General features: G+C 47.2%; 11 protein-coding genes across 11 annotated transcripts; 6 read left to right on the top strand and 5 right to left on the bottom strand.

Moving 5' to 3' along the window:
* Nucleotides 1–269: 269 nt before the first annotated feature.
* On the bottom strand, nucleotides 270–985 carry GLAREA_08248 (HAD-like protein; the record flags this gene model as incomplete). Its single annotated transcript, XM_008090293.1, has 3 exons — nucleotides 270–365; nucleotides 417–424; nucleotides 472–985. 3 exons carry the CDS (start codon nucleotides 983–985, stop codon nucleotides 270–272), a joined length of 618 nt encoding a protein of 205 aa, XP_008088484.1.
* A 625-nt stretch (nucleotides 986–1,610) lies between these two features.
* GLAREA_08249 (Acyl-CoA N-acyltransferases (Nat)) lies at nucleotides 1,611–2,323 on the top strand (the record flags this gene model as incomplete). Its single annotated transcript, XM_008090294.1, has 2 exons — nucleotides 1,611–2,084; nucleotides 2,192–2,323. 2 exons carry the CDS (start codon nucleotides 1,611–1,613, stop codon nucleotides 2,321–2,323), a joined length of 606 nt encoding a protein of 201 aa, XP_008088485.1.
* Nucleotides 2,324–3,496: 1,173 nt separating this feature from the next.
* GLAREA_08250 (uncharacterized protein) lies at nucleotides 3,497–5,453 on the top strand (the record flags this gene model as incomplete). The annotated part of the gene is made up of 6 exons (XM_008090295.1): nucleotides 3,497–3,684; nucleotides 3,748–3,826; nucleotides 3,878–3,921; nucleotides 3,972–4,064; nucleotides 4,114–4,178; nucleotides 4,243–5,453. The coding sequence occupies 6 exons, from the start codon at nucleotides 3,497–3,499 to the stop codon at nucleotides 5,451–5,453; spliced, it is 1,680 nt and encodes a 559-aa protein (XP_008088486.1).
* A 244-nt stretch (nucleotides 5,454–5,697) lies between these two features.
* On the bottom strand, nucleotides 5,698–6,658 carry GLAREA_08251 (NAD(P)-binding Rossmann-fold containing protein; the record flags this gene model as incomplete). The annotated part of the gene is made up of 4 exons (XM_008090296.1): nucleotides 5,698–5,769; nucleotides 5,825–5,924; nucleotides 6,008–6,548; nucleotides 6,616–6,658. The coding sequence occupies 4 exons, from the start codon at nucleotides 6,656–6,658 to the stop codon at nucleotides 5,698–5,700; spliced, it is 756 nt and encodes a 251-aa protein (XP_008088487.1).
* Nucleotides 6,659–7,234: 576 nt separating this feature from the next.
* Nucleotides 7,235–9,357, bottom strand: GLAREA_08252 (FYVE/PHD zinc finger; the record flags this gene model as incomplete). The annotated part of the gene is made up of 4 exons (XM_008090297.1): nucleotides 7,235–8,031; nucleotides 8,096–8,958; nucleotides 9,002–9,024; nucleotides 9,070–9,357. The coding sequence occupies 4 exons, from the start codon at nucleotides 9,355–9,357 to the stop codon at nucleotides 7,235–7,237; spliced, it is 1,971 nt and encodes a 656-aa protein (XP_008088488.1).
* Nucleotides 9,358–9,566: 209 nt separating this feature from the next.
* Nucleotides 9,567–10,434, top strand: GLAREA_08253 (Siroheme synthase middle -like protein; the record flags this gene model as incomplete). Its single annotated transcript, XM_008090298.1, has 3 exons — nucleotides 9,567–9,665; nucleotides 9,723–10,204; nucleotides 10,251–10,434. The coding sequence occupies 3 exons, from the start codon at nucleotides 9,567–9,569 to the stop codon at nucleotides 10,432–10,434; spliced, it is 765 nt and encodes a 254-aa protein (XP_008088489.1).
* Nucleotides 10,435–11,284: 850 nt separating this feature from the next.
* On the top strand, nucleotides 11,285–12,427 carry GLAREA_08254 (uncharacterized protein; the record flags this gene model as incomplete). The annotated part of the gene is made up of 2 exons (XM_008090299.1): nucleotides 11,285–11,798; nucleotides 11,847–12,427. 2 exons carry the CDS (start codon nucleotides 11,285–11,287, stop codon nucleotides 12,425–12,427), a joined length of 1,095 nt encoding a protein of 364 aa, XP_008088490.1.
* Nucleotides 12,428–14,252: 1,825 nt separating this feature from the next.
* GLAREA_08255 (uncharacterized protein) lies at nucleotides 14,253–14,486 on the bottom strand (the record flags this gene model as incomplete). The annotated part of the gene is made up of 1 exon (XM_008090300.1): nucleotides 14,253–14,486. The coding sequence occupies one exon, from the start codon at nucleotides 14,484–14,486 to the stop codon at nucleotides 14,253–14,255; it is 234 nt and encodes a 77-aa protein (XP_008088491.1).
* A 932-nt stretch (nucleotides 14,487–15,418) lies between these two features.
* On the bottom strand, nucleotides 15,419–16,447 carry GLAREA_08256 (P-loop containing nucleoside triphosphate hydrolase; the record flags this gene model as incomplete). The annotated part of the gene is made up of 1 exon (XM_008090301.1): nucleotides 15,419–16,447. One exon carries the CDS (start codon nucleotides 16,445–16,447, stop codon nucleotides 15,419–15,421), a length of 1,029 nt encoding a protein of 342 aa, XP_008088492.1.
* Nucleotides 16,448–17,437: 990 nt separating this feature from the next.
* Nucleotides 17,438–20,545, top strand: GLAREA_08257 (uncharacterized protein; the record flags this gene model as incomplete). Its single annotated transcript, XM_008090302.1, has 3 exons — nucleotides 17,438–17,606; nucleotides 17,673–20,368; nucleotides 20,468–20,545. 3 exons carry the CDS (start codon nucleotides 17,438–17,440, stop codon nucleotides 20,543–20,545), a joined length of 2,943 nt encoding a protein of 980 aa, XP_008088493.1.
* A 615-nt stretch (nucleotides 20,546–21,160) lies between these two features.
* GLAREA_08258 (uncharacterized protein) lies at nucleotides 21,161–21,884 on the top strand (the record flags this gene model as incomplete). The annotated part of the gene is made up of 3 exons (XM_008090303.1): nucleotides 21,161–21,211; nucleotides 21,349–21,794; nucleotides 21,851–21,884. The coding sequence occupies 3 exons, from the start codon at nucleotides 21,161–21,163 to the stop codon at nucleotides 21,882–21,884; spliced, it is 531 nt and encodes a 176-aa protein (XP_008088494.1).
* Between the last annotated feature and the right edge of the window lie 1,570 nt (nucleotides 21,885–23,454).

The following is a 23,454-nucleotide window of genomic DNA, read 5'->3' on the forward strand; positions in this document are numbered from 1 at the left end:
AAATAACACAAATTCGTTTTGTCGCTTTACATTATTATACCAGTATTTATATCTTAGCCTTCCTAATATGATATCTAATTGTGTTTGTGGCCTCCCTACATCTACACCCCACCGTTCCTTAGATCAAATCTCCGGCTAGACCTTCCACACATATACGTTCTATAACTCGTAATGCCTTCAACGCCATTGAATCATTATCGACTACGGCGGACGATCTTGAACTTCTTCACTCTTTCTATGCCCATCTTGTATAATGAAAAGAATCATCTTCAAGTTTCTTCAGTCTTTTTGGCATCATGCCCGTGCCTTTTGCGCCACTCTTTAATTCCATTGTTGATCTCTTGCTTATTCACACCATCTCTAACCTGCTCTTAATTAGTAATTTAATCTCAAGATTCCAAGGGTCAAAAACGTACCAGATACACTATACAGGGTTAGCATAATTCAATAATCAGGTAAAAGTTGACTTACTCGTGACTCCCAGACTCTCCACATTTCGATTTCTAGATTCATCGTCGAAAAACAGCATCTCTTCAAATTTCAACCCCGTTGATTTTTGTAGCTTGTTGAAATGCGTGATCTTGCTCCCGGGATATATTTCCATGTAGTCGAAGAATTCAATAGCCTTCTTTTTCTTGCCCTCTGGATCTGGAATATGCAAAAGCTTCAGCATCTCGCGACCTAAGTCCGGCGCTGACGTCCTCGAGGCAGCTCCCACTTGAATGCCCCTTTCCCGCAGCGAATACAGTATCGATGGAACTTCATTGTAAAAAGCAAAGTTCTCGCCTATCCTATCCTTCACAGAGTCATGTGCAGCGGAAGCTTTGAGGGGAGGGGTAACGTGTGTATCGACCCAGAAAGGCCACAATGTGTAGTCGAGATCGAATACGATAAGTTTGGGAAGAGCTCCGTCATCGAAGCTTGTTGGAGCGGTGATGCTGGATTGCTCCGTTGAGGTTGAACCTTTGCTGAGCTTTTTAGGCATTTCCAAAACAATGAAAATAACGAGAAGAACCAAAGTACTAAGCAGGCGCCGTACTGAAATCGGCAGAGCAGAGAGGCGAACAATCTTGGACGTTGTTCAGATGAGGGGCAAACCGATTGTGATAGCAAGGATGAGGATAAGATATCAGCTTGAAATTCGTTTGGCGAGGAAAAGCAATCTTTTCTTATTAGTCAGTTGCCAGTGGCGGTATTCTCAGGAGAAGTTTTTGATAGTGTTCAGGTAGAGAGATACCTACTAATACGGAGTAGAACAAGTCAATATGCTCTGCAAGGTTCCTCTGGTCAAATCGACATGACGTTCCACGTCAAATGTGCAGGGGAAGGCGGTGTCGAACCGAGGCCCCTACCAGAAGCCTATTTTTTATGCCGATTTTTATCCAAATTATGCTATTATTACTGACACCCAAAGAATAATGAAACCAAACGCGACTCATTCAAATTTTCCTTTCCACTCGATCATACTCCGTCCAATCTCTCCTCTCTCACTCTTTCTTTTCCTCACACTCTCTCCGAACCCCGCGACCATCCTTCTTTGACTGCTGCACATTTAACATACCATCAGAGTCACCCCCATCCACAGGAACTAGAAACGCTTCACATTGAAAATGGCAAACGCATTATCGATCCTGGCTATGGCGGCTGCCTATGTTAGTAAACTAGAACAGCAGTCGGAGGCAATGGAATTCAAGGAGGATAGTCCACGCTTTGGAATTCGCAGTGCAAGATCATCGGATATTCCTCTCCTCGAACGAGTCGAAAAATCAGCTGCAGAGGCGTTTCGCAGTGTTGACTTGGAGTTCCTGCTCGATGAACCTACCGTCGAAGTATCCGCATTGACACAGATGGCACGCTCAAACCACCTCTGGATCGCGGTCAACGACTGGGACCAACCCATCGGATTTCTTGGGGGAGAAAACTTGCAAGGGAACTTTCACATCGCCGAAATCTCTGTTGCACAAGACTTTCAAGGGAGGGGCATTGGCGGGGCTTTGATGAGAACCATGTTCGAGCAGATCCAAAGGGAGGGGTATAAATACATCACCTTGACAACGTTCAAAGATGTTCCTTGGAACGGACCAGTAAGTAGCCCTTGCGTTGCGGAAATTCGTTTGATTTTGTCTCGCTACTTTTGTCAACCACTTCTCGCTGCCGGGCCTTGACCAATTAGGCTGACTGGGGACTTTAGTGGTACAAGAAGATGGGATTCAAAGAGATCAGTCCTCGAGCAATGAAAAAACAATATACAGAGATCCTGAAGGACGAGGCTGCGCGTGGGATGGATCCGGATCGCAGATGCATCATGCGAAAGATTCTTTAAGCGGAGTGTTATTTTTCGGTCGGAAAACGACAACGAATTTTTGGGGCAATAAAACGAGTTGCAAAGCGCTGATGATTGTTTGGAGGCTGTTCAAGCCGGTCCTGACAGACTCACGCTCTACTCGGCGCGGACGGGTTTCTTGATATGGGAGAATGAGATCCCCAAATTTGCAACATACCCACTATGCGTACCGGGGCAATTGCTTTAAACCGAGCGCGGATTCGACTCGGAATCGTGGTCTAAAGCTGGAGTCGACACTTGGTTGGGTGTTCGCGCGTGAGGGTTTGTGGATTATGCCGAGTCCATCTCAGGTACAGGACGAGCTATTTTTGGTCAACAACGAAAGCTGGTTGACCATTTCACTTCTCATTTTCGACAGCTCAGCGTATGGCAAAATGCTAATCAAAAAGGGCAAAAGCGATGTACAATAATAAGGATGAGTGGCTCGCAAGATGTAATGAGGGTTAGGAAAAGATGCGTCGTGCTTACACGTTTCTTCATCGAATCGTTGTAGAACAGTATGTAATTTTGAGGATAATTTAATGGATATTGCACCTCGCAATCATGTCCTACTGGTCGACAGGTTTCTAAGACGGTCGCATTCGCACCAATTGGTCTTCTGCCTACCTTTATACTGTCAGTTTTCCAAAATATTTGATAAAGACCATTCATTATCCTCGTGTCTTCAACGGCAGAACTTAGTCACCAGCATCTCAACCCATTCCGAGAAGTTTGTTAACGATTGTTGAAGCGTGATACGCAGTAGGTTATGCAAAGCCCCAAGCTTACTAAAAACAATCTTACCTTACTATCTGATAAAGCTCTTATCATGACGCCGAGGTCAACAACCCCTACGAATATGCACGCCATGCGTTTAAGGGTCCAATCGTTCCTTCTTTCCTACCGGCAGATTTCCCGGACCCCCATTCCGCTGCCCCAGAGATTGAGGACAATAGAATAATTGGGATATATAAACTAGGGACTATGCCGTCTCCACCCTCAATTCCAACGGTGAAATTTCTGGACTTTTCATCATGTCTTGGCCTTCATTTACTGTTATCAGCTTATGAAGCCGCAATTGAGAAGCGAATCAGAGAACAAGGCAGGACTAGAACGTCGAAATATCAAGCGATAAGGATCGAAATAGCCAAGAGCGTAAAATTTAATTTCAACATGTCATCACAACAAGTCGACGAGAAGAAGGAGGAACAAATCTCACCTCCACCGTTTTCTGAGATAAACGAGTCTGGCCACGTACAAGAGCTAGAGCGTAACTTCTCATTGATTTCTATTTGCTCAGTCGGCATTGTCACCGGTAACACCTGGGCTGCAATTGGTGGATCGATTGCTGTGGCTATTTAGTAAGTGCAGGTTTCGAAGGAGCTTGAGAAGTTTAAGAGGAGAGAAGTACTAATTGTCTCTAGTAATGGCGGACCACCAGGAGTTTTGTATGAGTTCATCGCCGTGTCTATATTTTATTGGATGATTGCTGCTTCTATTGCGGTATGCATGCCCCTCTTTGGATAGTGATACAGCTGTTGACATAGTATTCAGGAACTGGCTTCTTCTATGCCCAGCTCGGCAGGAGTGTATCATTGGTAAGACAATCATCAAGCGGCGCTAAGGGAGGATACTGACTATTTGACAGGGCTTCTATCACTCCAGGGCCGAAATATGGACCGATTTGTGGTTTCTTTGCCGGCTGGTGGAATACCTTTGCGTGGATTATTGGCGCTGGCAAGTTTGCGTTTCTATTACGCAGCTCGGTCTGCCTCTCCTGACGATCGAAGTGACGCTTGCATACTCTCTTTGGACAGTTTTCGAGCCCAAATATGCTTAACTCACGCTCTAGTGTGTGAGTGTTGTAAGAAAAAAGGTCTAGGGGAACTCATTTGAAATATGTACTAACGGGAATATAGCTTCCATATCCAGCATTGCTGGCCAGATTGCGATTGGAATGTACGGTATCAGCCATTCTGAATACGCCCCTGAGAGATGGCATCTATTCATCGCCCAACTCGTCATTTCGTGGATATGCTGCTGTACAGTACTTTTCGCCAACAGAGCACTCCCTGAGATCAACAGGGTCGGTCTGTTCTTCATTCTAGCCGGCGTGTTTACCACTATCCTCGTTTGTGTTATCATGCCACACACAAATGGGTCGGGTTATGCTACGACTTCTTTCGTGTGGTACGAGTGGTCAAACCAAACAGGCTACACCAGCGACGGATTCGTCTTCCTAGCTGGTATGCTCAATGGAGCTTTCTCGGTCGGCACACCTGATTGTGTAGCTCATCTCGCAGAAGAAATTCCAAATCCAAAGCGCAACATTCCGCTCGCGATAGGAGCACAAATGGCCATAGGATTTTGCACCGCGCTGTGTTTCTTGGTCACTATATTCTACTCGGTATCTGATCTCGACGCGGTACTGGGTTCGCTCTATTTCCCACTTGCCCAAATCTACTACCAAGCGACATCCTCCTCGGCTGGGGCTATCGGCTTGTTATTCGTCATCTTCTTTCCGATGATGTGCTGTACTATAGGATGTTTCATCACCGCCGGCCGTGGATTATGGACCTTGGCTCGAGATGAAGCAGTTCCTTTTTCAAAACAACTAGGCCACATCTCGCCTCGTTTCAAGAACCCCTTCAACGCCACCCTTCTCTGCGGAGTCATCACCACAATTCTAGCTGCGATCAACGTCGGCTCAACCACAGCATTCAACGCCATCGTAGGTTCCTACGTGGTTCTCTCAACCCTATCATACGTAGCAGCCATCCTCCCTTTCATCCTCACCCGCCGATTCTCTCGCGCATCTCATCCACCCGGACCGTACATCAACAACATGCAACCTGGATACTTCCATATGAGCAGCCTCGTCGGGTATACAGTCAACATCATCGGTTCAGCATATATCATCGTCTTTGTGGTTATTTTCTGCTTCCCGTACTCCATGCCAGTCACTGCTCTTAATATGAATTACGCTTCTCTGATTACAGGCGCGATTTCTATATTCGCGGGCGTGTATTGGTTGGTTGTGAGGAAGGATTATGTTGGGCCGAGGGTTTTACTGGAGCATCACGTTGGAGAGAGTGTTGTTTCTGCTGAGGGTGGCGTCAAGACCGCGTGAATTACCGCCCAAAATCACTTCATCGCCTCGCTTGTAATTGTTTTTTTCAAAGACGATAAGACACAATCGAATATATGCAATAGGCAGATCTTGTTCGTCTCATACCTTCTCACTTTAACGTACTATATCCTAGACTCGAGCTAAATAACTCACTAACAAGTCTTATTTGAACTTTATCATCCACATGAGCGGACCTCCATACTTCTTCTGCTAGCTTTCCAAATTGGAAAATCCGTCGTCTGAATCACCACGCAATCTTAGACCCATCATAACTAACAAAAGTCCCAGAGCTCGTCTCCTTAGTCGCCCCATCAATCTACACAACCTTAGTAACTCTTCAACTTCATCAACTCCTTCGCAACAAAACTCACCTGCCTCAAAACCCCCTCAACACTCTCCCCCAAACCCATAGGCGGCGTCTCATACCCAATACTATCCGCAAAATTCTGTCCATTCTCCGTCTTCACCCATCTATCACGCTATTAGCCCTCAATATCCCCACAAACCCCTCACCCAATACCTCCCATCAAAATTAGATAGAACAGACTACGTACCCAGGATGAACAGCCAACCCCACAACCTCATCCTCCTCAAAATGCACCTTCCGCACCACATAATTCACACCCGCCTTACTCACCCCATACGCCAGCGTCGGCGCAGCGTCTTCCATGTCCTGGATACTACCGAGACTACTGCTGATGACGATGAATTTCTTTTGCGTGCTTGCGAGGAGTAGTGGACGGAGGGATTGGTAGAGGGAGAGGGGGCCGAGGGTGTTGATGTGGAAATGGGCCGTCACGTCCTCCAGCGCTGTATCTTTGGTGGCGTGGAAAGCGGTTCCTAGGCCGGCGGAGGCGATGAGGACGTCGATGCTGCTGACTCCTTGGGTGAGGAGGTGGTCGTGGAGGGATTGGGTTGCCGACTCGATGGCGGAAGCGGAGGAGGCGGAGATTTCGAGAGGGGTGATAATGAGGGTGCTACCTTCGGCGGTAGAGAGGGCTTGAAGAGAGGAGGCAGAGGCAGAGGGACGAAGGGTCCCGATTACAGTTGTATGTGGACGGAGGAGGAGGGCGGCGGCGAGGGCGTGGCCGATTCCTAAGCGAGGAGAAAAGGGGTTAGTCATGTGATGTCTGAATTTCTGGGTGGAGGAAGGGAAACGTACCGCGATTTGCGCCGGTGACGAGGTAGGTTGTGTTGGGTGGCATGGTGTATAAATGGCGATATTTATCTGTCTGTAGAAGGTGATTTGAAGGCGAGTTTGCATGTGGTGGAGTTGAAAGGAAGGAAAGAAGGTGTGGGAGGTGAGATTTTCGGAGGGGGTATTTGTAGTTTATGGGTCGACTTGCGACAAGCGAGACGGGAAATGAAATATTATTGGACGATAGCTCACACTTGCAGTATATTTAGTGTGAGACAATCCTTGATCGAAGATTCCACGACCTATGCATTGATTTCAAGTCCTTCAAAATGATAAATTAGCGAAACTCGCTTAGTTTGAAAAGGGGGGAAATCCCGCAAAACCACGACCATAACACAAATCTGAAATGCGCAAACCAGCTGCTTTTATAAAGTTGTTGAATTGAGTAGGTAACGGACGCTCCTGTATCCGCTAACACCGCTATATAGATGTTTCCTCGCCATCAAATTTGTATACCCATGAACAAACGCCGCCCAATGCACCGGCTTCGATTGCCGTCCTGTCTCCAGAAATTAGGAAGACATTCACTGTCACATGAAATTGATATACGCCCCACAGCTTTGAACTTCTTAGAAGATGAGCTTTACTTTCCCAATCCTAAAGGCCCACCTTCATCGCCAGCTGGCTGTTCTCTCGCATAGACTCCTGCAAAATCAAGCTGTCCAAGCATTCCATTTACAGAATCAATTTCTCTGCCAAGATCTAGCAGATTGCTTTGCAAGCTTTTTGCCTCGTCAAATTTCCTCCTCTTGTTTGCGTCAGCAACCATTTCGCTGACGAAAAACTTTTGTTCCTCGAGCACGATCAATCTTTCCTTCAAATTCTTTTCCTCGGCCTCCATCGCCGAAACCGCGCTGCTACTGCTCACCTGGGAAGCCGTATCGATGTCATTAAATTTTATAGCTGCTAATGCGCTTCGACCGTTCGCTGGGAGACCACTTGATCCATGTGGGGATGCGTGTTTGAGAATTTTCGGCAACGTTTTCAGGGGTAGCATATGCAAACTAAGAAAATTTGCACTTTGTTGGTATATTGACTTTTGCAATTTCAACTGCGTAGGACTTGTGGTCTTCATATCTCGAATTCTTCTCGCAGCCAAGTCGTATTTCCCAAAACTGTCAATCAGACGCTTTCGGACCTTGGAAGCCTCGGCAAGCTGAATGTGAGTCGGTGGCTTGTCGGGGTCTTGCAAAGCAAAAAGTAATCGCTGGAAGTTCGGCAGTAACAAGCGGATACCTTTTTCGAATTGTATCAAATTCTCGTATGCTCTCTGGTCTGGTGGCTTATGCGATACTTCCGCGGCAAATTCACTCTTGCTGAAGATAGTTGTTTTACAGTCTCGACACATGCGGATATCGAGGTTTATGTCGCCTGATTTTTCTGACAATAAGTCAGTCGCTATTCCTGTCAACGAATGACGAGATACGTGGACAAGGAGACTTACTTGCTGCGACATTCAGGCCGATTTCAGATGAACAGCTTGTTTGAGGATCTGCACACACGACCCGCCCACATAATCGACAATGATGCCGCCGGAATGACCAAGTCCCAAATTGCTGCTGACAAAATGGGCAGTTTGACACCTTTGCATCTTCCTCCCACGTAACAATAGACTGTTCTAGTTGCTTACGCTGGTTCTTCTGGCCTGCTAATGACATTATGCCTCCGCTGTTGCTCGAGATGTCTTCAGATGAATTTGCCAGTAGTTGTGTGAGTTTCGTGAGCCTCTTTTCGAGTCGCGAGACCTCAAGATATGCTTTGTCCACCTTTTTCCTCCTCATCGCCTGGAAGTCACCTGTGTGGTCTTTTAAGAGGCCGTTGTGGTCATTGTATCCGTCCCTCGATTTAAAGCACGTTTCGCACACTCGACACCAGAACCCTCGAACCGGCTCATGTTGCGCTGACCGGGAGAGCTTCATTTGATACATGGTATGGTCCTCGCAGAACAGCCGACCGCACTTCCTGCAATTCACATTTCCATTTACTGCCCCTAATCTCTTGCCGCAGGCGGGCTCGGTACACATGTCGTTGAAGCCTGGCTTCTGCCAGTGCGTCCTGCTAACCACCTCATCCGGATCGGGTCGATGAGGCTCTGGTGTTGATATTCGGTTTCCGGGGAGCACACTAGGACTCGAGGAGGATGCGATGATAGGTTCGTTCGACTCGAATACATCCAGTCCCTTGAACTTCTGGTTTATGACTGCCAATGGTTGGAACTTCTTCGCCTTCATCACCTGCTTGTCGAACCAGTTCTTCACTTCATCCTGCTCAACTTCTGGTAGCTCTTGGTGATTGTCGTCGAGATGCCTACACTGTCAGTAAAACCCTAAACATTTGAAGTACTAAGTACCTATTCAGCTGCAATAATGTCATCTGAATAGTGTTAGCGGGGCTTCCGAGGCGGCAGGTTGACGTTACCATCTCTTCTTGACAAATTGGACAGGTCAGCTTGCTGCTCGCCGCAGATACCCTAGATGGCCCGCCATTTTCCAAAGATGCCCTCGAGATGAGATCCTGTGCAGCGTCGGGTATGGGCGACGTCGCCAGAGGGGAAATGGCAGACTCTCTCGAACTGCCCAGCGACAACGTGCTGGCCGAGGGCGAAACCACATCTGATGGTCTCCGTTGCTGGGACGGAGGGAGGGGAGGCGCCAGCGACTTTCCACTTCCCAATATCCTCCCGCCTCCCAGTTTGCGACCAGACATAACGGGAGTGGTGTTCTGTCTGGACTCTGAGCCTCACGCAGGCCTAGGTCGTCCTATGTAGTGGGTTGTACGCAATGTGAAACGGACGGGAGAGGAGGATGCTGAGTAAGCATACGATCGATAAGAGCCTTATCGGACAACCCTTGTAGACATACAAATGTTCCTCGGAGAAAAGAATCGTTGCGACACAACTTTCTCAGTACAACAAAATGGGTGAACATGAATTTCCAGAGGTCGAAGGAGGAGGGTCGCTGATATTGGCATGGCAGATTCGGAATAAGAGAGTGTTGGTCGTGGGAGGTGGGGAGGTACGTCAATGGTTACTCATCGCCACGGCGTGCACTTGCTAATCTGCTGGTGAGTAGGTAGCGGCAGGAAGAATATTAAACGTTCTCAACGCAGATGCAAAAGTCACTGTAGTCTCACCGCGAGAAGGGCTGAATCCCGAAGTGGCATATCGAGTGCAAAAAGGACAGGTAGATTTCGTCGATCGCAAATTCGAACCCTCAGATCTTGACAATGTCGATATGGTGCTCACAGCCGTGGACGACCCTGAAGCATCGACGCAGATATGGAAGCTATGCAAGGAGAGAAAGATAGCAGCGAACATAGCGGATGTGCCTCCAGAATGCGACTTTTATTTTGGCAGTGTTCACCGAGACGGTCCTCTACAAATTATGGTTAGCACCAATGGCAAGGGCCCGCGAATCGCAAACTTTGTTCGGCGATCAATAGCAGCAAATCTGCCGCCGAACCTTGGTGAAGCTATTGAAAATACTGGAAAGCTCCGGCAGATGCTCAGGAAGGTCGCGCCAGGCCCAGAAGAGGGACCCAAACGAATGGCTTGGTGAGTTGCACGAAAATGATGGCGAGCAAGCGCTGACAGTCCTTAGGATGATACGCTGTACGGACGATTATGGGTACGAAAAGCTCCGCGAAATGGATGATGTCGATATGGCGAATCTCCTAAAGTACTACAAGTCGAACAAGGTCCCGCGGTTCGAATGTTTAAAGGCGATGAGGGGCGAATTTGACGCATTCGATGGTTCTTTCGGCTTTTGTGTTGGCTGGGGATAGAAGGGGCCGGTCGTCCTAAACGTGGGCCATTGAAGATATTTGAAGCCGGCGGATACTTAGTTTGAAGAAGCACATAGCGCAACGCGCGCATAGAGATTTGTATGAATATGTATTATGATCTTAGACGGCGATTTGCTTATCGCCCTTTACTGTATAGTATGCTTTTGCCATTGGACGGGCGTGTTGAAACCCACGATGTCGTTTGAAGTATGCGCGGGGCCAGTACGAGGTAGGGCTGAGAGCCGAAATCTAGCCCGTGCCCCTGACCCGCGCGCTTTCTGCTTCTCGCTTGCCAACCTTGTTTTCATGTCGCTCAACGTCGACCAATACTTCTCCCTTGACCCTCCACAAAGAAAACATGACGTACGGAGGCCGGGGGCAAGGGAAAATCATTCACAGCTTCAGATTCAAGGTCGGTTATCCTGTGTTCACCTACCGAACCAATGTGCCAACGCATTCCCTTCTTTGGAGTGTGACAATTGGCTGCAAGTGAGTCAAAGAGTCAAAGCAGGACAATGGGGTCATGACAACTTGGTCAACCCCTTGTTCGACAGGCCCTGATTTCTTTGTTTGGCTTGCCGAGAATGCTATTTTCATTATGTGTGGAGAGTAACAGGTTGGTGGTCAGGGATAGGACAAGAATAATATGTTTGGGTGTGAATTGTTCTCTTTGACTCTGCTCGTATATGAACACTCACAGCTCCCCAATCTTGTTCATCGATATTCCATAACTTTGCTATCATCTGCATCGCATCTTCCTATTTATAATTTCCCTTTACCGTATTACACCTCAACTCAAGACATACATCTAAATACCTAGCACCGATACGACATCATACGTTTGCCCAATATGACTGCCAAAATAAAAGCGATCGCGGTTATACCGCTTACTCTCTCCATTGTGGGATTCGTTCTCTCCATGCTCTGTCTCTTTGCTGGATCAAAGACAAATTACATGGAGGATTACTATATTGTCAACCTCAACACTTCAGGTCTCGGAAATGATCTCTTAGCAAAACTCAACCCAGCAAATATCACCTCGGCCATCGACGCACCCTTCGTACCAGAAGAATGCAACCAGACAAACCCAGCGAAGAAAATTGCCTGCGAAGCAAGAAATAAGGTCGCCGAGGCGACATGGAACTCAGACGCTGGTCGAGCCGCAAGAGAGAAGGCTTCCGAGCTCATCAACAGCGCTACAGCAGAAGCCAACGAACTTATCGACAAAGCTGCTAAGAAACTCGGTATCAGGGAGTTTTACAGCTTACATCTGATGAACATGTGCGAGGGATACTATAAGCCCAACGCCTCCACACCAAATGCCGGCACCAACGTTACAGAGTGCTCAAACCAAACCGCCATGTGTAAGTCATCCCCTTTTCCCTTTCAGTAACATAACTAACATTCAACAGACCACTTCGACATCATAAGTCCCATCAACGAGGAGCTCGCCAAAGCCCCAGACGTCGGTCTCGGCAAACTCGACATCAACAAACTCGGCATTGCAGACGACCTCCAAGACGGTCTCAACGGTCTCTCCACGGCCTTGAACGTTACATTCGTCCTGTACGCCATGGGCATCGCCGCCGCCGGTTGCTGCATCCTTATCTCCCTCGGCTGTTTCTTCCTCGAGAAGTCCAGCCTCGCATTCCTAGATCTCATCCTCTCCACCCTCTCCTTCTTCACCCTCATGCTCTCTTCCGCCATCGTCACTACCGTCGGCAAGAAAGCCGCTCACATCATCAACAAATTCGGTAACACAGCTGGCTTACACGCCGACAGAGGCGGGAAATACCTCGCGCTCACGTGGTCCAGCGTTGCTGTCATGGGCGTCGCGGCTATCGTCTGCCTCCTCCAGTGGACTATGACGAGGAAGCAGAGGAGAAACGGCGCGGGTGCATCACCAAAGTACGTTGATGATAGGGGCACGCCTACGATGAAGCAGAGAGGCATGGAATTTATCAGAATGAAGGCGTTTCATGGAAGACGATAAACGATTTGCTTCATCATCGTGCTTTTAAAGATACCCTAGCGTACTGTTTTGGGATGGCGTTTGGGAGTAGAATATTAGATATTAGGATATTTTGTTTTGAAGATCGGATTAATAGATTAATATAAATTGTTATTAACGTATATCCCTGCTCTGTAAGATTCCCCTTGGTACGTTCGTTTAATGATATTTGATGATGAAATTTACTTCTCGCATAATTTCGATGTCGCTTCGATTGGACAAACAAAAGACCATGTATGGAATGTTGGAACCATTCTAAGGGTCAAGTCGTGATGTGGTTAAGCTCAATTTAAACTCAGCTGAACACAATCATTTTCCATCTACATCGAAACCATGAAACCCAGTCTTTTAGCGCAATGTGAACAGGAGCACTAGCTTTTAGATAGCGGACTGAATTGTGGCTGGGTCGTAATGTGTTGCAGGATATAATATTTATGAACCTTAGAACAGAGAAGTGTTGAGGATGCTTTGTTTTCATTGTGTCACCAAAATTAGATTGACATGTCAAAGAGAAGAAGCTAAGTATAAAACGATATTCCACGTCAGAGTGTATTCACACATAGTGACAGAGAAGAAGAACCTAACATCAACTATAAAATAACAGCAAGATCCAAAAATCCCCTCATCCCTCCCCCAAGCCCTCACCATCACACCCAAACTACCATCTAATTCACATTCACTATCCCTTCTTTCTCCCTCAGATCCACAGACAACTTAACAACCCCGAATAAACCCAAACCTCCATCAACAAATCAAATCAAACCGCAACCGAAGACTCGAACGCTGCCGCAAGGCGACGCGCATCCCCAGCTGGGCATCCCCACCCAGTGCTTCGTTCCCTCTCGTTAATTCCGCGTGACAGAGGTGGGAGTGGTTGAGTCGGTAGGGGAAGTTCTTTGATTTGGGAGAGGCACTTGTTGCTCTACACCTTTTCTTTTGGAGATTTTGTATGTGGGTTGGAAGGGGATGTAATGGGTGTTTGTGATCACCTAGTACCTTTTTGGGGGAAGTCATGCGATTTTATGGGGACTCTTTACGTGCTATTAAGATCTGACTAGGTATAGAGAAATAAGACTGTTAGGATCTAACGGAATTGGTTTAGTTGAAGATGTGATAGGTATATTACTTAGTAGTTAATAGATTCGGTCGATACATAAGTTTTAATTATATTTTCTACAAGATTCTGAATTATACAATCTATATCTATATCTCAAGCCCACACAACTGGTGGTGTGGTATCTCCCAGGATACAGCTGGACGCTGGTCTTTGAATCATTGTTTCCGTGATGCGGTGTAGCTAATTCGGCTGCTGTTTATAATCATGACCGATATGTCCTGAATCTCATTTCCCGGTTCAGGAATCTCCGTACTTCAAGCTATGAATGGCTCAGAATAATTGGGTTCTTTCACCTCCGTACTCTAGTCCAATCATTACGCCAAGAAAAAAAGTTTCATAACTATCAACACATTGAACCTTGTCGGATGTAATTTCCAAATTCAACGAGATATTCCTAACCGCTTCCATAATTTACATTGTATATTTATTTTCAACCTGCCGAATCCAAGGCCGATTTTGAGAGGACCGTCGAGTGTTGACAACCAGTCTAAAAGAGAATCGTTGCCTGTCGACTTCTCCAGTTAAAAGTTTCTAGAATTCGTGCTTGATACGTAATTTGAATCGAATAACCACGTTTCCTACCCTCAACGCAAATATCAAACCATTCTCATAATCAACTCCAATCCCAAATTCCCTAATTCAAATCCCCCCTTCCCATCTCCTCGCCCACTCACCCACAACCATCCGCCCTCACTTCCCACCCCCATTCCTCCTCCCCTCATAATCCCTATAATTCCTCGCACTCTCCTCCCGCACCTTCGTCTCCCTCCTCTCCGCCGACCGCTGGTTCTCCACCCGCGTCCGCTCAATCGCCGCGTCCCGTTTATCTTCTCGACGCTCTTTCTGGCGCTGGCCTTCGTTGGCGACGGTGACGCCGAGGGCGGCGCCTGCGCTCATGGCGCCGGCTAGTAGGCCCCAGACCATGATGGGCTTGGAGGTGTTAGAGATGAGATGGGATGGGAGGGAAGTTGCGTACTTGGATTGTTTAGGTTGTTTGGTGTGGGTTTGGATGGAAATCAGATTGCTTGAGGGAATATCGAGAGGATTGTCTGGATCTTATATCTATATATCTGGTGCACCGTATGCCCTTCTAAAACCAGGCTCTACCCCATCTCATCGCACAATCTCTGCTCTCATCGCCCAAGGCTCAGGATTTCCGCAATTAACCCAATGAATGAGCGACACGACACTGTCATCACCGGGCTCGTCACGGCGCCGGGCGTCTAAAAAAGTAATTCCCTAAGAATCAGGGCGAGGAGGTTGATCTTTCTGCCAAAATTCGTCGCCCGAGGGTTGATACGGGTTCAGCTCAGGAGGAGTCTGCCTATGTGGCGTCAGTCTATGACATGGTACTTTTTTGTTGATACAAGGCTGGCGGAGAAATGGAGCGAGGTATCGAAATCGCAATTGAAGTATCGGATAGGTTTGGACTCAGATTACTAGAGTCATGACAAAGAGATGCTGAGCGTGATTGTACGACCAAATTAGACCGACATGTCAAAGGCCAAAAGGTGTATTTGGATGAGTATTTCAGAGTGGGATTTGTTTATATGTTGATATATTTAGTGTATATACTCGTGGCAACATATACCTTCGTAAGACTCTACACTGTACGATTCTGATCGATCCTTAAGACGTTTCGTTGTCGTCATATTTTCTCCCACGGGCGCTGGATTTTGATCATCCTCCAGATGAGATGGCTATTAAGCTATAGCCACAACTGATTTGATCTTGTTGCACAGTATATCGCATCCGTGTAACGACCCCGATTGGGTGAATGCACTGTTTCGGCCATGACTGGCTCAAACTGATTGGTGGTTGTCGTGCAGGCTTGTGTAATGCACTAATAACATGTTTCAATCTTCAGGCAAAATAACTTCTGCCTTGATCCCCATTTCCTCTCCAACTCTTCGAACAACGCCTTTTAGAGCCGTGCATGCTGGACTATCTGGGTAGGCATCAAAGAAACTCTCTCCATAATCTGCTGCCAATCCGATGCGTGGATCTAGAGGGACCGCGCCTAAGAACGGAATGTTCATCTCTTTCGCCAGACCTCTCGCCCCACCAGTCGTTGCTTTAAAGATCTGACTCTCGTGAGTGCATTTGGGGCACACAAATCCTGACATATTTTCCACGATACCTAGAACTTTAATTCCAGCTTTCCGGCAGAAATCAATTTCTTTTCGAACATCAAGGAGAGCGACCTCTTGAGGTGTGGTCACCACTACTGCGCCATCAACTCCACTTTCTTTCAAGAAAGAGTTGACACTCAAATGTTCATCACTGGTTCCTGGTGGCGTATCGACGAGAAGATAATCCATTTCGCCCCACTCGACGTCCTTAAGAAATTGTTTGATAAGACCGTTCTTTTTCGGTCCTCTCCATATGATAGCGTCATCCTTGTTTGGAAGCATAAACTGAATGCTCATGACTCCTAGGTTATCCAACACCCAAACCGGACTCCATCCGGCACCACTGACATGTATCGTTTCCGTCTCAACACCCATCATCTTTGGTATACTCGGCCCGCAAATATCTGTATCCATGACTCCAACCGTGTTGTCCTCGTTTGTGGCAAACGCGTGTGCTAATAGTGTTGTAAATGTACTCTTCCCCACACCACCCTTTCCAGACAAAATCAGAACCTTGTGTTTGATGCCAGACAATCGCTCAGTTATTAGGGGTATATCGGGATCTGGCCCTTTTGGGGCCGAGGCGCATATCGCTTGGTTTGGACATCCTGCGCAAGAATCTGCTTTTCCAGCCGCTTCTGATTCGGGACCAGGGCAGTGTTCTGGTTCGGGAGCGACGAGGTTTGGAGAGGTTTTCAGTGGGTTATCGAGGACGTCTTCGACATTATCGGGAGCTTCGAGAGAGGGTGCCATGTCACCGTTCGATGGCTGGATAAATTATACGAGTGATTTCTTGCAGGCGTTGGAACCTGCTCAAATATAGGGACCGATAATCGCAATCAATGTGCAGAAACTAGGTCGGAAATGAATAAAATATCTAAGGAGTCAGAAGAAAAGTAAATATAATCGAAATCCACTCGCCTGTGGTGGTTACAAAGCATCAAAAAGTTGCAAGTATGGCGGGGTGTGATCGCTGTATTGGGAAGGCGGTGTATGGAGGTGTCCCCGATGTCTCCGATGACGGCAGCTGGCAAGCACGCACCTCATGCACTCTTTTTGTGCCTCACATGAGTCTCTTTCTGCCTCTTTCACGAGCCAATATCAACCTCCAACGGCACCCAAGCTTCCCTCCTTTAGCCATGGAGCGGCAGCCCTACCGAGCGAGCAGGAGATCGTGTGCTGGTCTTCGTGGCACGTCCATTGGTCATGAGGACATATTGCGTCTTCGACTGATATTCAATGACCATCTCCATGCTCCAACTTGTCGACCTAACCCCACGTTCTTTGTCTTGTTTGCATTGCATGAGTTGAACTCGACCTGTCGAAGATGACGAACAAGGCAACTTGCAGACTACCTCACATTGCATGCGGGGCTTCAGGGAGGGACCGCACGCGTAGGTGAAGTTCCATTCGTCAATCTGTTCCTCTAAGCGAGACATTTTGTTCAAAGTCACGCTTGGCTTCTGTTCTTCCCACATTCACTACCACCAAGCAACCATCTGCGGACTTCGAGGGCTAAGTTTACGGTGTTGATCCTGTGCCAAAGGACTGTCCAAGAAACAGCGCCAACCACCGTACTGATAAATGAAGTATCCTTAGTCCTTCTCGACTTACTCCGTCCGGGCTTAGTCTCTGGTACCTGAACACATAGCGCTCTTAGACTCTACAAAGTGGGTATCCAACGGTGCTACGCTCTCAACAGCTTCCCATGCGGGGTTTCAACTCACCGCACTTAACTCGGCCATGAACTCTTCCACAGATACACCATCCAAGATGGAAGGATTACGAGAGCGAAATACTCAACAGAACGCTGGGAAAGATGTTTCCTCGCAGAATGACCAGAATACGACATCCGCTGACTTAGATACCGAGAAGCCACAAAAGACCTTTGGCAGGACGCCAGATGGAACCAGTAAGTCGCGGCCCCAGCTGGGGTGGGAGGAAGCGTGCCTCCAGAGCACAACTGACAAGTCTGCAGTTTTCACCGTCCCCCAGACCCATGATATGGTCTCGCAGCTACTCGACCCCCGCCAACCCAAGAACCTCTCCGATGTTATTGTACTTGCCGTACTCGCCTTGCACGTCTTTGCCCTGTACCTTCTACCCAGCTCGTTGAAACGTCCTGTTTTTGCTGCCATATTCCTTTTCTGGAGAGCTTGCTACAATGTTGGGATCGGGTGGCTTCTTCATATACAGTCGAACCACAAAAGACAAATTGCTTGGGCTAAGAAGTGGAATTTGTTCGAGAACCCTAGTACCGGCAAGAACCCACGGCCGTGGTTATACAATCTCATCAAGCGTGAATTGGAGACCAAAATACCAGAAGACTACAAATTTGAAGATGCGCCCATTGAGTATAACACCTGGCTAGTTTTTCGCAGAGTCGTGGATCTGATTTTGATGTGCGACTTTGTGTCATATTGTCTTTTTGCTATCGCTTGCGGAGGCCGTCCGGTTGGGGAGGGTCTCGGCCTATCCATCGCTCGTTGGGTCATTGGCATCATTCTTGTTGTTTTCAATCTCTGGGTTAAGCTAGATGCGCATCGTGTAGTCAAGGACTATGCTTGGTACTGGGGAGATTTCTTCTACTTGATTGACCAAGAATTGACATTTGACGGAGTGTTTGAGATGGCCCCTCATCCTATGTATTCGGTTGGCTACGCTGGTTATTACGGAATCTCGTTGATGGCTGCAAGTTACAATGTCCTATTCATTTCGATCATTGCACACGCTTCACAATTCGCATTTCTCGTATATGTTGAGAACCCTCACATCGAGAAGACCTACAATCCTCCACCACCCCGAAAGCGAGAAGAACACCCAAGCCCAAGCGACACCCAGAACGGCAGTTCCTCCTCGCATACTCCTAGGGAGGGAGTCGATGATCATGACATGAGTGATCTCGCATCTCGTGCCCATGCAACTCCAGCAAAGCCTATCGCGACACACAACATGATTGGCAACATCGATCTTTTCAGAATCACCGACCTGTCAGTAATTTTACTCCAAGGATACATATTGTTAATCACGCTATGGACTCCCAATACACGTTTCTTCCAAGCTGTTTTCGTCCTAAACGCACTCGCTTGGCGTATATGGTACACTGCCGGCCTAGGACTAATACTCCATGGCCAGTCCAACAAGAAAATGTGGACGAGACATTTCGTAAAATATGGTGAAAGTACCGACGAAGCCTGGAGACAATGGAAAGGAATGTACCACTTAAGTATGACTATGTGTTACGCCAGTTTCGTTGCCGCTGTCTGGAAATTGTACTCCTTTCCACCGGACTGGGGATATGGTCTTGTGCTCCTGAAACACGTTATTGGTACTGGACTTGTGGCCCTCCAAATATGGACGTCTGTCAGCATTTACGAATCTCTAGGCGAATTTGGCTGGTTCTTTGGGGATTTCTTTTTCGATCAAGCACCCAAATTAACTTACAGTGGTATTTACCGCTACCTTAACAACCCCGAGCGATTTATTGGACTTGCTGGTATTTGGGGAGCAGTGTTCATCACGTGGAGCAAAGCTGTCTTTTTCCTCGCGCTCATCAGTCATCTCATGACCCTTGGATTTATCCAATTCGTTGAGAAGCCTCATATGCAAAAGCTTTACGGACGGGCTCTCCGATCAGAAGCAGGACTTACCAAAAGCATACGGCGGTCACTTCCACCTCCACTCAAGAAATGGCAAGGCAGCGTTGACAAGGTTCTGGGTGATACAAGCAATTTCGTGGAAGAGTTCCTCGATGCTGCTCGTCCTAAATTTGCAGCTGGCGTCTCTATGATCGTTCGTGATACCACAGCACTGTTCAGTCAATACCCAGCACGCCTGACTCTGACGCGTCTCGCACCAGATCTTGCCGGGTTTGATCCTAGGGACTATTCGATCGTTATCCAAGACACAGATTCCTCTGCACTTTCCATTAATGATCGAGCAACTGGAAAAGAAGGCCAATACGGACGACTGCCTCAAGAACGTACTGATGAATACAAACCACTCGTCTTCGAGTATGGCGCCCCAATCAAGGTCAAGTGGACCGCTCCAGTAAACCACAGCAATAAAGACTGGGTCGGGTTGTACATGATCGCTGACAATGCTTCTCGTGATGTTACCAAAGTATCTTCAGCAGGCCGTTGGGTAGCGACTGTTCCCAACGAGTATGAGAGCTCGCCAGCAGACCAAGGAATCTTGGTGTACAACCAACTCGTCTCCGGATCTGGTCGAAAAGATGGTTCAAAGAGAGATTATGTCCAAGGAGAAATGGTATTCGAGGGTGACAAGCTGTGGTGGACACATGGCGTCTTTGAGTTCCGTTACCATCACGATGGAAAACATAACGTGATGGCTATCTCTCTTCCATTCGAGGTCAAAATTAGCCGCTTCGACGAGGAAGATGTTGACGTTGATTCCAATGGTCTCATTCGTACTGCCGTTCAGAACGCGCTTCTGCCCGTTGTCCGGAACTGTTTTGACCGTGATCCAGAGATTGCCCCAAACACTGTGGACGAGAGCTTCGGCAGCTTGGTTGAGCGCGATGGCAAGTACGCCAAACGCGTCGTTTTCGCCGTCCACCAGATGTTCGGTATTGAGTTCGCTCCAGGGGTAGTACTCGCCGATGGGAATGTCAAGAATTTGGCATGGAGAATTTGCAACGCGAAGCAGGTCTTGGTATGTCGAAATTGACCCCGCATAACATTCCTCTTCCCTCTTGTTGTCGAATTATTCACTTAAAGTATACTTTGCTAACATGGTCACCTCACGCAATAGGCACCATATAGCATGTCCCACTCCAGAGGTACAACAACACCTACAGGTAGTCAATCACCTGTGAAGGATACGTTTTAGATAAGTACACAGCATATGAGGAGGATAGTTAAATCGCAGCAAGGAAAGTGGTCTTTGTGTGTGGATACCCGTAAATAAAAATTGTTTTTTTGGGCATTGCGGTTGTTGCATTAGATGATTCATCTTTGGCATTGCTTTTTGATTTGTGGGCATGAGAGCGGAAGAATGAGCATATTTGCATGGCTTGTTGAATTAGGTGTAGAACCTATTAAGATTCCTTTGATAGAGCAGGGCAGTAAAAAAAAATCTAATTATGAAAACTAAAAGTTTATATACCGACTAATAAGTTCCAATATAATATGTCTTCTGTATTAGGACAGAGTTGATAGGCGTTCTAGACCTCGGCTGGAACAATTTGCGCACGGTTTTTGCCGCGAATTATCCGCCTCGGGCTCTCGACGTCATGTGTGGCTGGTCACGCTCGGAGGTTCCAAGGCAAGCGCAAGAGCAAAGACCGCTTTGAAACACATGAAAGACATACGAGCTTCATTTCCACCAAGAGATAATCGTCAACTTCACCACAACCATCTACCTAGCTCTCTTTTGTAAGTCTACAGCTTCCAAATATTCCAGGACGTATTCTGACCTTATCTAGCTACCATACATCCAGCAAATATGTCATACGCAGCAGCAGCGGCTAAAGGCCCAAAGCAAAGCCCAGAAGAGGTATTTATCTCCCATCACTCGAACCATGCGATGATTGCGAATCAACAGCGTTTTAATACTGTTCGAATTGTCACACACGCCATCATATGAGAACCAACGCTCTGTTTGTATGCAGCAAAGTTAACACTACCTTCCAGGCCCGCGCACCCGCACCTCCAGAGATCGAAACCACCGAATCCATAAGCACATCATCCCTAATCGACGTCGACACCGACTCCGTCCACACCGTCCCCTCAGATTTTGGAACTCAATCCGTCCAAACCGATACCCAACTCGAGCGTCTGCAGCGGGAAGCAGAAGCCGCGGAAGCACGCGCCAAGGAGGAAGCCGAAAGTGCTGCGAAGGAAGTCAAAGACAAGACTAAGACCGCGAAGTCAAAGGCGAAGAAGGAGGCTGGCAAGTTCCAGGAGAATAGCGATAACCCCGTGTTCATTGGAAATGCTATCGCGGTTGTGGGATTGAGTGCTGGGTTGGGCTTTGGGGCTTATCGCAAGTATGCTGCTGGGGAGTTGACGTGGAAGGTTGTCGGTGCTTGGTCTGGATTGGTTGGTTTGTTTGCAGTAGGGGACTTTTATTTGAGCCAGTAAGTTATTCCTCGTCTTGTCCTCTGCCGTAAATATGTGCTAATTCCTATCCCAGGTACCTTTTCAAGAACAAATACCCAAAGAAATAGATAAGTCAGGACTGGACGAATAGTGAGCGTGGAGCATGGGTACAAGTTCGGTTGGCGCATGCGCGGGTCATTTGGAATACGCGGGGCGGTTTCTTCTCGTGTGTTGGTAGACACTCTGCTCTTGTATCGATATGGTTTTTATGATGAGTGAGAAATCTTTGGTGCCGGATTTGCGAGCGAATAATATAATCACTTCAACTCATGAAACTCAACTGCCAGGTTAACTTTAAGTACATCTCAAAATTGTTACCTAAATCTATAGACTGTTATAGTCCTGTCTGTGCTCGCGTAGCGTTCTATGAGTTGATTTGCTGCCGATCGGAAACGTCTTCCAGAAATCCCGGGATCAACTAGGAATTCCGAATCTAGTTAACTACTAGGGAAAGCTCCAGGAGAATGGCGTTCGCAGAAATTGAAATGCTATGCATGTAGGTTAGGGTTCTTGAACAGGCTTTCTTGAAAATGTTAGGAATAATGACATTGAAGTCTGATCATTGGAGAAGAATAGGTCCTGCGTCCTCGAAGGACAGATGCGCGGAAACTTAATACCATCCACCTACAGGAAAGTTCGTGGACGGTAAATCTCAATGTCTGGGATCTTTTGTAGATGTGCCGTTCTTGAGGATCGTTGAGTCTTCACCAGTGGGACTAGAACAGGAATGTTCAATTAATCCGACTGTAGATTATGACTTTTACTTTAAAGAGCACAGGTTTATGTCTACTGTAGATGAGAAGTTGTGTTTATCAAAGGGTTTAGTTGTATGATTGGAAGTCCTTCCATGGGTTGGTTTGCTGTATAGCAGCGATAGATCTCGCTTCAGGTTGGAGGGAGAGGTGGTATGGTTTTCTGAAATGAAGAAAGATGGTTCAGGATGAGTTGCTTTTGTACTGAAGTATATGGAGCATGTGATAGAGTGTAAGTAAAACATTTATTCAAAATTCTATACACAGTGTACACACCTAACGATTCTAACAGTCAGATCCTTCTGCATTAACAAAACCAAAGAAGCTGATCTTTCAAACCAAAATTGTGTATACGCCCAACGGATCTTGCAATTCCAAACTCCATTGCCTATGCCCAAAATTCTAGTAGGAAAGTCCAATTTAAAACACCAGTCCCAGAGTCCAATCCCAATCCCAATCCCAAACTCCGATCCTTATGCTCCTTTTTTTGTGTTTTGTATTTTTGTGACCCATGCCCTTATGATTCGAACTCCAAATGCAATTCCAATTCCAAGGGTATCATAACTACAAATTCCAAAACTCCTGTCTCTCTGCCCTTTTGGCCAGTCTGTAGTACGCGATCCACATCCCAATCCAGTTCCCAAACCCCTTTCCCTCAGCATAAAAGTGCAGTTCGTGGTGCGTGATCCACAAACATATTATAACCCTGGGTATCCCAACGCCAATTCCGTTTAGTGAGTATATGATGACCTAACTTCAACTGGAATTCCAATTCCAATTCCCAAACTCCGTTCCCTCTGCACGCTTTGGTGCAGTCTGTGGTGCGTGATCCAAATGGTTATTCCTATCCCAAACTCCATTGCCCAAACCACTGCTTTTACAGTTG

The sequence above is a fragment of the Glarea lozoyensis genome, assembly GCF_000409485.1.
Source record: "Glarea lozoyensis ATCC 20868 chromosome Unknown GLAREA9, whole genome shotgun sequence".
Taxonomy (NCBI): Eukaryota; Fungi; Ascomycota; class Leotiomycetes; order Helotiales; family Helotiaceae; genus Glarea; species Glarea lozoyensis.